At 44.1% G+C, this 12,382-nt stretch overlaps 1 protein-coding gene and 1 long non-coding RNA gene across 4 annotated transcripts; one reads left to right on the top strand and one right to left on the bottom strand.

Annotated features, from left to right (window-relative positions):
• Window positions 1-2,647: 2,647 nt before the first annotated feature.
• Window positions 2,648-8,164, bottom strand: LOC118555110 (uncharacterized). 2 transcript variants are annotated; one of them, XR_013448223.1, is made up of 3 exons: window positions 8,088-8,164; window positions 4,125-4,247; window positions 3,097-3,432 (listed from the first exon to the last, which is right to left on the bottom strand). It is a non-coding gene; the product is annotated as an uncharacterized LOC118555110 (long non-coding RNA). The 2 variants fall into 2 exon arrangements; XR_013448222.1 differs by having other exon boundaries at window positions 2,648-4,247.
• Window positions 3,922-11,656, top strand: RPL14 (ribosomal protein L14). Of its 2 annotated transcripts, none has more exons than XM_036123003.2 (7): window positions 3,922-4,046; window positions 8,236-8,308; window positions 8,819-8,920; window positions 9,521-9,615; window positions 10,868-10,967; window positions 11,057-11,110; window positions 11,325-11,656. In XM_036123003.2, exons 2-7 carry the CDS (start codon window positions 8,306-8,308, stop codon window positions 11,601-11,603), a joined length of 633 nt encoding a protein of 210 aa, XP_035978896.1. In that variant the 5' UTR covers window positions 3,922-4,046; window positions 8,236-8,305; the 3' UTR covers window positions 11,604-11,656. The 2 variants fall into 2 exon arrangements, with proteins under 2 accessions (XP_035978896.1, XP_077929416.1); XM_078073290.1 differs by having other exon boundaries at window positions 8,164-8,308.
• Window positions 11,657-12,382: the final 726 nt, after the last annotated feature.

Below are 12,382 nucleotides of genomic sequence, written 5' to 3'. Positions count from 1 at the left end.
TATATTGAGCACGCCTGATTGCTTTTTATGCAATTGTCCTTCAACCTGACCACATTAAAAGTTCACAAGATTTACCTCCCCTAGTAAAAGGGCAAGCTCCATTTACACTGGAAAGCCTTTTTAAAACAATCACATAAATCAAGTAGCGAAACTCAAAAATATGTTCAGCAGACACACGTGCCCTGGGGCAAGTTCCAAGTACCAGTTATAAGCTCAGCAATCCCGAGAGCCTGCCGGCCACTCTGGGTCAAGTTCACCCAAGACCTGATGCCTATCAGATGTCCTGAGGAATTCATGTCAGGGCCAGGCCAGACAAGCCTTTCCTCCCTTCCAGAGTGCCTCATCAGATTCAGATTCTCTCCTGCTGCAGATTGGACGTGAATAGGCCTAGTGGCCAGCATAGTGGATGTACTGATGCTGGGGTAGGAAATGAAGTTCAAGTGTATGGCAGCAAGGATATTATATGGCTGCCCCTGCCTAGGAACATCCATCCATTCAGCCATCCACCTCTACAGCTCTGCTCTACAACCGGTCCAGGTAGGGACTATCTCCCTTGAATGCCTCATACAGTGCCACCTCAGGCTCATCATTCTCCAGCAGATGCAGATGGTGTGGGATGAGGTACTGAGCAATGAATTCCAGCAAGCATTTCAACAGCTGCTCCTGCACCTCAGAAACGACATGGTTCAGAAGGGGGAATGAACAAGGACTTTCTGTGGCTCTCTTGGAGGCCTGTGGCTATGAAGACATTATGGGGAACTTGCTGGCCACACATCATGGGGGAAAGTGAAAGTGTGAGGATATTCTTCAATTCTCGTGCTTTACTTCATTGTACCTGGGCACAAAGCCTGGGTACACTGCCCCTCATCTTCAGGAACCTCTGGATGACAATGTTGGCTTCGTTAGACAAGTGAATGGGGTCAGTATCAGCCTGCCTCAGCCAATCCAGCCTGAGGCAAGGATTTAGTATATGAAGATGTACTCAACACATAGCGTCATCACCGTAAAGTCAAACTTGCTGATAGAATAAAAATGGCCTCTCAGCACCCCTGTAGGTGCCTATTTCCTGGAAAACTTTGATGGTGATTGTATACTTCACTGTGAAAAGGCTCAGACTCTGAGAGTCTGCCCCACCTGGCATTTTTCTCTGATGCTTTTCTCCCACTCCTCTTCCTCCTCATTCCCCCTCCTCATTCAGGAATGCCTGCAGCAAGCCCAGCCAAGTGGTGAAGTGTTCTGAGAGTGCCTTTGGAAGTCCATGACTTTGCCTACACTATCTAGAAGCTTGGTAACTGGCTCCACTGCATAGGACCATATAAGAGCTGAAGCCATCTCCCACATCTTAGAGGTCAAGAACAAGACCTCGGGAAAGCTGTCAGAAATCCTTGCCAGCTGGTCATTGATGGAAAAATGAAACCCCGCAGGAGCTCCTCTGGTAAACCCCAGACTGCTATTCTCTGGAAGAGATTCTCAGTCATGTCAACAGCCTCTACAAAATCAATCAGATCTTAACAAAGTTCCACCCTACCTTCTGCACTCTGGTGAAAACAGCACACAAAGAGGGGGAGACTTCCTTTGGGAGAGATACCAGTGCTATCTATGATTACACCAAAAAATGTATCTGCTTTTACCCGTTCCTGGAGCTTGTTCTGGATTGAGGGGCCCATTAGCTTGACCAGCTCATTTTACAATTGTTCAGCTGTTTCCAGAGTACATAGCTAACATTTTCTTTTAACAGTGGGTCCAGTTCTGTAATATAATGTGAGAATGTATATATAATCTTAGTGTTAGTGAGCTTTCCATGCAAAGGAATATTCTGTCTTCCACGGAGAATAAGGAGTTTAATTATTTATTTTAGGGCATGATGATTTCTTTCTGTCAACTCCTTATACTTAAAGGCAACAGAAGCCTTCACATTTGCTGTGGCCTTACCACGTTCCTTAGATCTGCTATATTTCCCAAGTATTTTCTTGACACTGGACTAATCTTTTGAAAGCACAGAACCCAACACTACCTCTTTGGTTGCTAAACACAAAAAAACAGACCACAAAATACCCCATCCAGGCATTTGGAGTACTGGACAAACTTGTACTGCTGAAGAGCTGGGTGCTACATCCCAGTAGTCCTGACTCATGTCAGAGTCCATCACCTCTTTGGGAACTGGTAGCTGGAAGTGAGGCAACTAATGGGTTGCTAAAACAACAACAACAACAACAAACCCTTCATTTGCTCTTACTAAGGTCCCCATGATTTAATAGGCCAATGTCTTCCTCATGGGCATCTTTCTCATCACAGAATATGCCATCACCTGTGGTTTGTGACCTTACCTTCTGCTCTACAACATAAAAGATCTAAAACTTCGCCATTGATAAAACCTTCAGAGTTCTTTCCTTCTATATGTCTCATCAGCATTTCTGTGACCTAAACATTAGCTCTGACTGAGAAAAGTAAAATCTGCATGGCTCTTCCTTCACGCAGAAAAAAAAAGATACAAATAAAGACCATTATAAAGTTAAAAAGAAACATTATGTCTGCCAACCAATACTACATCTGTATAGTGTCATAATAACCTTCTTTGAGCACTACCGCTTTCTTACTCATGTAGAAACTTTGTTCTCTAAAATCAAGGACTCTCAGAATGAAACAGTTTCTTTTTGTAAGATTTTATTTGAGAGAGAGAGCACGAGGGGGAGGAGGGGCAGAGGGAGAGGGAGAAACAGACTCCCCGCTGAGCAGTGAGCCAGATGATCATGACCTGAGCCTAAGGCAGACGCTTAACCGAATGAGCCACCAGGCGCCCCGAGAATGAAACAGTTTCAATTAACCACTCAGATGCAAAGCTTCAGAAAAGGGGTTTCTACACAAAATTCTCAGACACAGGACCATGGGTCCATTTTGCTATCTAGGACTGATGTTGACCCCTTTACACAGTCCTGCTTTGCATCGAGCCTATCAAAACAGTGTTTCACTTAAATTTCATCTAAACTTTACATCTGCCCACAATTCTGTAGCTCAGTCTTTTCCTTCGTTTGGTTAAATGACCCATGGTGTCTCTGGTGTGCAGTCTCCCTCATTACAATGAATCAACGCACCTGATTTTGCAGGACTACAGGTTTATTCCTGATGGCTTTGGGTTGCTTGGGCTGAGACACTGTCTTGCTCGGCTTTGGGGCTCCTAAGATGAAAATTTTGAAAGTAGATGTAACATGCACTTTTTTTTCACTCTAAATATGTCGTGCCAGGTAGGCTTATGACTACCATGCCAGTTTGGTCATAACTGGGATGTGTTCACATCTCGGAAAGGTTACAGGAACAAGAAAGAAGTCAAGGTTCTAGGTAGCTTTCGGTTCACTTCTTGAACAGGCTTAGATTTCTCTTTTGGGAACTCGACAAACATTTTGTCTGCTAAACTGACGCTTCCATCCCCCGTGACTGAAAGAAACAAAGGAGACACACCTACTCAGCTGAAGCTGACAGGTACTCTGGGATCCAGCTGATTACAGGAGTACAGCTCTGGACACGCTGACACCCGCAGGGACTCTAAGGGGAACTGGGCGTGTTGCTGCCGTCCTCCGCGTCCCCCAGCCGGGACCTGGGACCAGCTCTACCTCTCTGTTCGGTGCTCCCTGGCAGAAAACCAAAGCGGGGCGCCCGTCTTTGCCCCTCACATCCATCTCTGGCCACAAGCAAGCGCAGGGGGGCGCAACTTCAGCCGGACATAGCTTCCAAAGTAGCCCACGCGAATGACCCCCGAAGGATCCAAGCCTAAGAGTGCCCGCAGGTTGCCACGTTTGTTAACAGGCACGGCCCTCAGCTAGCCCTTCCTCTCGGTGATTGGACGAGCAGAGACGGCGTGGGGCGGGAAGCGTGGCTCCGCAGGGAGGAGCCGGATAAACTACTGGGCGTGTCCATGACGCCATATTGGGTCCTGGCGTGGTGCTGAAGTTGCCCTTCCTCCCGGTGATTGGACGAGCCCGTTGGGGGTCCTGGAAGGGGCGTACCCAGCCAACGAGCTGTGCGCTTGGTCTGGTCGTCTGGTTTCTGAGGTCTGTAGCTGTTAATTTTCTTGCTCATTCCTGGACGCCCGCCACCTCGCGAGGTACATAAGTCTTAGTTGGACTTACCTTCCCATTCTAATGGAGCTTCGACGAAATCTGAAAACCTCCTTGGGAGTTGCTTGGGGAGGGGTCTTTAGATGCTTCTTCATGGACGTGGTGTCATTCTTCAGGGAGAGTGGGGATCATATCCTTGGAAGAGGGGACACAACTGCATGAGTAGCCGCGAGACTTATAGCTACAACGGGATTAGGAGTGAGGGATGCAGAATTGCCGGGGGGAAAACCTAGGAAGGTGTTGGGGTGAGATTTTTGGGGGTCCTTGAATGCCAGGCTAGGGAGTTTGGACTTTATCCCGTAGAATAGGGGATAAAAATGAACATTTGGAGAACTTTTTTTTTTTTTTTTTTTTTTTTTTAAAGATTTTTTTATTTATTTATCTGAGAGAGAGAATGGGAGACAGAGAGCATGAGAGGGGGAGGATCAGATGGAGAAGCAGACTCCCCGCTGAGCAGGGAGTCCGATGCGGGACTCGATCCCGGGACTCCAGGATCATGACCCGAGCCGAAGGCAGTTGCTCAACCAACTGAGCCACCCAGGCGCCCCAACATTTGGAGAACTTTAAACAGGGGTGACATGATCAGATAGTGAAATTTATTTTTATTTTTATTTATTTTTATTTTTTTAAGATTTTATTTATTTGACAGAGAGAGACACAGTGAGAGAGGGAACACAAGCAGGGGGAGTGGGAGAGGGAGAAGCAGGCCTCCTACCAAGCAGGGAGCCCAATGCGGGACTCAATCCCAGGACCCTGGGACCACGACCTGAACCGAAGGCAGACGCTCAACGACTGAGCCACCCAGGCGCCCCCAGATAGTGAAATTTAGAAAAATAATTCTGTAACTGGAGGATCCCAAGGTATTTCTTCAAGTGTGTTTCAGTGAACCAGTTGGGGAGCTTGTTTTTAAATGCAGATTCTTGCCCCTCCCTAGACCTGCAAATCAGATTATGCGCAAATCTGAGAGTAAAGATTTGAATTGTCACAAGCTGAACACACTGGTGTAACCAACACCTAGATTAAGAGACATCACCAACAGCTCAGAAGCCTCTTACTCCCCAGCCACGCTGCCTGCACCAAGGTTAAACATGATCATTACTTCTAACAATCATAGATTGCTTGTTTTGAATTTTATATAAATTAAATCATACAGCATATACTCTTTGTATCTGGCTTATTTCGGTGTTATGTGTAAATTCATCAGTATCGTTCCTTATAGTTGCTGTTGACTCCATTCCTAACAACTTTTATCCATTCTCTTACTTATGGCTTTTGAGTAGTTTCCAGTTTGGGGCTTATTAGCAGAAAAAAAGTGCTGCTATGAACTTTCTTATTCATGCCTTTTGCTTTGAAAATTATAAAGCAAGAGGGCACCTGGGTGGCTCAGTCGTTAAGCGTCTGCCTTCGGCTCAGGTCATGATCCCAGGGTCCTGGGATCGAGCCCCACATTGGGCTCCCTGCTCAGCGGGAAGCCTGCTTGTCTCTCTCCCTCTCCCCCTGCTTGTGTTCCCTCTCTCGCTGTGTCTCTGTCAAAAAAAATAAATAAAATCTTAAAAAAAAAAAAAAAAAGGAAATTATAAAGCAAGATCCCAAGGTCTAAATACTAATTCATTCACTACCTATTTATTGAGGCTACTGTACAAAGAAAAAAATGGCCAAAGTCCTGCCCTCATGGAATTTATTCCAACTGGTACAAAACTATTATCTGTGGACAGAAAAATAAGTCAAACAATTGCAATTGTGATAATAGCTCTGAGGAAATAAAGAAATTGAGCTAAGACAGGAGGAAGGGGACTAACCTATTTTTTTATGTGATAGGTTAAGTCTCTTAGAAGAGATATCTGGGAAAAAATACAAGAGATGGTTGGCACTGCCATGCATTGAGTATGAACAGAGGTGAGAGCATTCCTGGCAGGACGAGTCACCATGTGAAAAACTCACAGACAAGGAGAGAACTTAGCCTGTTCAAGACCAGTGTAGCTGAGGCACAATAAGGATGGGAAAGGAGGGATGACACAGGTGTGTTTGAATATAGGAGCATATGATGCAGGGCTTTATAGGCTAGAGTAAGAAGTTTAGATTTTATTTTTTTTATTTTTTTTTTAAGATTTTATTTATTTGAGAGGGAGAGAGCACAAGCGGGAGGAGGGGCAGAGGGAGAAACAGACTCCCCTGCCTAGCAGGGAGCCCAATGTGGGGCTCTGTCCCACGACCGCAGGATCATGACCTGAGCACCCCTAGATTTTATTTGAAAATACTGTAGAAAACCACTGAAGTGTTTTAACAATAAAGTGATGTTATCTGATTTATTTTTTTTTTTAAGATCCCTATGTCTGATGAGCAGAGAATAGATTAAGGGAAGCAGTGGAGAAAGCAGGTCATTTAGGAGGCTGGTAGAACAGTCCTGGAAAATACTGGCATAGAGTTTAGAAGAAAGGACTGAAAGACATTTGGGAATTGCCAGTACAACGATCTCCTTAATCCAGCGATGAAAGGTAACACTGTATATTTAGGCAAAGAGATAGCCTATGCGTGTATTCTTATGTTTTGCATCAAGGGCACAGCATTTCTACCAAAAATGCATAATCTGAATCTGATCATGGGGCAAACTACAAGGCCATATTGAAAGACAGTCTATAGGGGCGCTTGGGTGGCTCAGTCGTTAAGCGTCTGCCTTCAGCTCGGGTTGTGATCCCAGGGTCCTGGGATCAAGCCCCGCATCGGGCTTCCTGCTCAGCGGGAGGCCTGCTTCTCCCTCTCCCACTGCCCCTGCTTGTGTTCCTGCTCTCGCTGTCTCTGTCAAATAAATAAATTTAAAAATCTTTAAAAAAAAAAAGTCTATAAACCAATTTGCCTGTATTTTAAAATGTCAGTATTATGAAAAACAAAGATGTAGGAACTATTATAGATATTAAGACTAGACATGACAGCTTCCAACTTGTAACCCTCCATTAGATCATGAAGCAGGAAACAAAATTTTCCTTTATTTGCACTAAAGGACATAAGTGGGACAACTGATAACATGTGAATAAAACTACAGAATAAATGATAGATTATGTTAGTATAATTTTCCTGATTTTGATCATTGTAGTGATTATGTAAGATAATGTCCTCATTTTTTAGGAAATGGCTGTTAAGAGATAAAGGAACATTTTGTCTAACATCCTCTCAAATGATTCAGAAAAAAAATGATAGAACAGGGGCACCTGGGTGGCTCAGTTGGTTAAGCGACTGCCTTCTGCTCAGGTCCTGATCCGGGAGTCCCAGGATGGAGTCCTGCATAGGGCTCCCTGCTCAGCAGGGAGTCTGCTTCTCCCTCTGATCCTCCTCCCTCTCATGCTATCATTCTCTTTCTCTCAATAAATAAATAAAAATCTTAAAAAAAAAAATGACAGAACAATAAAGCAAACATAAAATGTTAACATTTGGGGAGACGTGCCTGGGTGATTTAGTCCTTAAGCATCAGACTCTTGATTTCTGCTCAGTTCATGATTTCAGGGCTGTGAGATCAAGCCCCACGTCGGGCTCTGCATTGGGTGTGGAGCCTGCTTAGGATTCTCTTTCTCCCTCTGCGTCTGTCTCTCTCTTTCAATAAATAAATTCCCTCTGCGTCTCTCTCTCTCTCAATAAATACATACATACACACATACATAAGTATGTATATATTTGGGGAATCTAAGCATTTATGGGAATTATTTGTACTAGTTTTGCAACTTTTAAGTCTTAACTACTTTAAAATAAAATGTTAACAGAATTGCTGGGATCACTTAGAGAAAAAAATCTAGTACTAAGCCATGAGTAACAACATTTAGACCAAAATCTGAAATACTTATGAGTAACAGAAGGAAAAACGGAAGAACGTTAAAAGAAGTAAAATGAAATGTGGACACAGTTATAATGAAAGGCATAGCTTCTGTGCTCTTCTTCACCCTAAAGTCCTAAGAGATGACCTGCCTCCCGCTAGACAACACGTACCACCAACGCTAATCTCACTGCTTGCTGCTGTGAAAAGGTAGCAAACCTCCGACAGGCTCCCGCCATGTTTTCCCAGTGAGCATGCGTGCACGTATGCACGTACTACCCCAACCAATCGGTGCTCACGTCGACGACTCGTTAATCGCAGGGGCGGGGCGGCCTTCTACACATGCGCACGGTCCGGCGGGCCTTCTTCCTTCTCGCCGAGCGCCGCCAACATGGTGAGTATTGCTGTTTGGGGCTCCTGGTTTGGCGGCCATGCCGCTCCACTTCCGCCTGGTAGGGGAAACGAAAGCTTGGGACGACCCCCATCGGATCTTAGGTAGCGTGCGGTGAGGGTCCCTGGGCGGGGGGACCACGGAATTCAGGAGCTTCCCGGGCGCGCGGCCGACGAGCGCGTGGAGGGCTGTGCAGGCCCGGCACGCCGTGGGCCTCGCGTGCGCGCCGTGGCCGCCAGAGCTAGAAAGCTGGAGCGGCCCGGGGCGTACCGGGGCCCAGCCGGACTGGGGCTTTGGAGGCCCCATACGCCTGGAGGCCAGCGGGAACCCGGCTTTTGCCGCTGCCGGCTCTGCGTATTTCGTCCATCCATCAGGTCGTCCCATGGCACTTGGGCGTGTTCCCCCAAGGTTCTTTTTCGCTATACTTAGTTACACTGCCTTTGAACAGCAAAACCTTATAAACAAATGAGTATTTTTAATAAGTCTCATTCTCTCCCTTCCCCTCGATTTTAGGTGTTCAGGCGTTTCGTGGAGGTTGGCCGGGTGGCCTACGTCTCCTTTGGGCCTCATGCTGGGAAGCTGGTCGCAATTGTAGATGTTATTGATCAGAACAGGGTAAGTGTAAGGAAAAGTGTCAGTTTCACATGTTATGTCTGATATGCAGTATAGATGGTAATTTTCCCAACGGCCCTCTAAGGTAGGAATATTGCGGGTGGTGGGTTTATTTTACCATTGAGGAGACAGGCAGTGCGAAATGGGGATTTCAAGCACAGACTTGAGTTGGCTAATATTACTGAGTTTGAGTATTACCTCTGCCACTTAAGGCATACCTTTTAACAAATTATGGGTTGAAACATTGGTGAGGTTTAAATGAGTTCGTCTGTGTAAAGCGAGTTTAGAACAAAGCCAGGCATATAGCCTTCTATGCCCTTGTATGCTACTGTTGGTATTTGAGGACCACAAACTAAGGGATTGACCAAAGATTGTGAATGAACATAACGTTGATTGTTGGAAACATAAGGATTAAAGACTTAAAAATTTTTGTCCAGTAAGTTACATGGAGTTAGGTTATAGGCTACACTACTAATAGTTTATCTTTCTTAAAAGCATTTAAGTAGTAGAGATTTGGTGATTCTGAAAAGACCTATATATAGACGATCTGCTTGGGTTGCTATTATGTTCTGCACTGAGATTTTTTTATCTTACTTGTTCTAGGCTTTGGTTGATGGACCTTGCACTCAGGTAAGGAGACAGGCTATGCCTTTCAAGTGCATGCAGCTCACTGACTTCATCCTCAAATTCCCTCACAGGTAACTATCCACCACCCAGTACCCCTCCCTTAGCTTTGCTTATATACTGGTAAAAGTTTGCTTAGATTAATTCAAAAAAGTTTTGCTATCTTGTTTGTTTCTTGAGAATGTAGTATACAGTGTTGAAGAGTAAGCAATTCAGAAGAGGGATTTTCAGAATAGAAGTAGGTGGCCATTGTTTACTTTTTAAATGCCCTGTGATTATCTTTCCACCCTGCCAGTTCTCTGGCTTTGTCTTTATCCAGATTTGCCGTCCTTTTTTTTGTCCCCTTTCAGGATTTTCACAACAAAGACCTTCCTAAGGAATTCTGGTCTCCCAAACATGTTTTAGTCACCTTTAGCTTCAAAACAAAAATACTAATTCTTTTCTCTCTCAATACTGGTTGTCATTAGTTGAGCTTTTAGTGTTTGTCAGTTATTAAGTATTTGACGTATGTCATCTTGTTTTGATAGCTACTAAGGAGGTTCTATTCCCGACTCCTTATAGGGAATTGAGGGAATCAGTAGTGATTCTTTTTTGATGTGATGTAGATTATGGAAGTTAAAACACTGTGGTGGTTACTCTCGGTACCGTCGCAGACAGCCGCAGTGGAACATGTGTTGTAACATGTCCTGCTGGTTTATTTCTTAAGCATGCAGGGTTTTGATACTTGAAATATTTGAAAGAAACTTCAAAATGGTTATAATTAGATTTTGTGGTGTTTGGCCACATCTCCTTAAGCATTATTGTACAGAAGGCCTGAGGATTAGCTTTACCTCATTCTTTATGAAAAGGAGATTGCTTTGTATACATCCACTACAGTAGAGTGATGTTATATGCAAGATCAGAGGTAATTTTTAAATACAGAAAATGAGCTGGTTTGCATTTTTTATTAAAATGGTGTGTTTGAGGGGCTCCTGGCTGACTTAGTCCGTAGACCATGTGACTCTTAATCTTGGGGTTGTGAGTTTAAGCCCCACGTTGGACCTAGAGCTTACTTTAAAAATAAATAAAATCATGTGTTTGGGATTGTAAGACATCCTGGTTTAGTGAACAACATTCAAGTAAGACATAGTGTGCCAAGTGGTATGTGGCATATGGTGTCACCTAGGGCTGGAGGTATAATGAATGAGAAAGGTGCTTTTGACATCATTTTGTTTATGCTTTTTAACTTAAGGGAGTATAAATTGTGCTTTCAGAGGGCTCAAAGCTGTCCTTGGATCTGTGTGGCTTCAAAGCTGATTTCTTAATCTGATCTTGGCTCTTTCCTAGTGCCCGCCAGAAGTATGTCCGACAAGCCTGGCAGAAGGCAGATATCAATACAAAATGGGCAGCCACAAGATGGGCCAAGAAGATTGAAGCCAGAGAAAGGGTAATGGCTTAGGGTCATTTGAATTGTGACCTTTTCTTTTTTGGAGGGGTGATAGGTGGCATGAGTGATTATTTATTTATTTTTAACAGAAAGCCAAGATGACAGATTTTGATCGTTATAAAGTCATGAAGGCAAAGAAAATGGTAAGTTTTTAAATTAATACAGGATTTTTATATTCTAACCCTAAACTTGTCTGGTAATTCTGCTTGCCCAAGCTTGGTAGATCAAAGTTGAATTCATAGGGGTTTTAGACATAAGGTTTGTTTTCTTGCATATGTATTCTCTACATATAGGATGAACAACAAAAGAGTTTTTTGTGTGCATACATGATAAATAACTTACATTGAAATTTTTCAGAGGAACAGAATAATCAAGCTTGAAGTTAGGAAGCTACAAAAAGCAGCTCTCATGAAAGCGTCTCCTAAAAAAGCACCTGCTGCTAAGGGTGCAGCTGCAGCAGCTGCTGCAAAGGTTCCAGCCAAAAAGATGGCCGCTGTGGGCAAGAAGGCTCCAGCCCAGAAGGTTCCTGCCCCGAAAGCTGCAGGCCAGAAGGCAGCACCTCCAAAGGCTCAGAAGGGTCAGAAAGCTCCAGCTCAGAAAGCACCTGCTCCAAAGGCATCTGGCAAGAAAGCATAAAGAGCATACGAGGCTATTAAAAACAAGTAATAAAAGTTCTTTTTGACACGCTGGCAAGTGTACTTGATCTGTGGCATAAAGTCTATTGCTAGGGTCAGGACTATGGAGCAGATTGATAGGATTGTTGATGTTACCGTTAGAGTATTGTGTTTTTAGCCCCGGTCTGTCTAGTATAAAGCCATCACAAAGTCATAACTAGCGTGCTCATGGGAAATGGATCGTTTATAGCACTGGGTGAGTTTTTCCCCTTGTACAAATATATTTCCTATAAAGTCCCAGCAGATTTTGATGCTTAAGAGGTTAGTAAATTTTCTTTAAAAAAAAACTGTAGGAAACCAAGACAAGTAAACAAAATAACGTTATGGTATGATAAAGTTTTTCTGTCATTATTTCCTTTTATTTCTAACCAAAAGCTGGTTTCTGAGCCTCACTGGGATTCATGGGGACAAAACTCATTTTGCTTGGTGATACTAATAGGCAAGTGATGCGGTGTAGATAGGGGTAATGCAGGCAGTTTGGGGTTACCCAGCCTTTCCTGAAGGGTGGGGAGTTGTCTAGGTAAATGGGGATTTTAAGCTACAAGAAGGCTGGTATGTAGGTTGGGAATGTGGTGGGCTGGCTAGAGAGACCCCAGAACAAGGTGTCAGGTTAGTGTTAGATATATGAGTGTAACGAGCCATTGAGCATTTCCAAATGGTGATCCCTCAGATTTAGGTCATGCTGTTGGGACTGAATCTTAAGGGAAGGGTACTGGGAAGGTCAAAGGTGGTACCAGGTTT

The sequence above is a fragment of the Halichoerus grypus genome, chromosome 1, assembly GCF_964656455.1.
Source record: "Halichoerus grypus chromosome 1, mHalGry1.hap1.1, whole genome shotgun sequence".
NCBI classification, from domain to species: Eukaryota; Metazoa; Chordata; class Mammalia; order Carnivora; family Phocidae; genus Halichoerus; species Halichoerus grypus.
This window is presented reverse-complemented; position numbering and strand designations above follow the sequence as displayed.

Bases quoted from the DNA above. Each gene is read 5' to 3' on its own strand.
- RPL14 (XM_036123003.2), top strand. The intron at 9,616-10,867 runs GTAACTATCCAC...GCTCTTTCCTAG, and splicing joins ATCCTCAAATTCCCTCACAG to TGCCCGCCAGAAGTATGTCC. The intron at 11,111-11,324 runs GTAAGTTTTTAA...GAAATTTTTCAG, and splicing joins TCATGAAGGCAAAGAAAATG to AGGAACAGAATAATCAAGCT.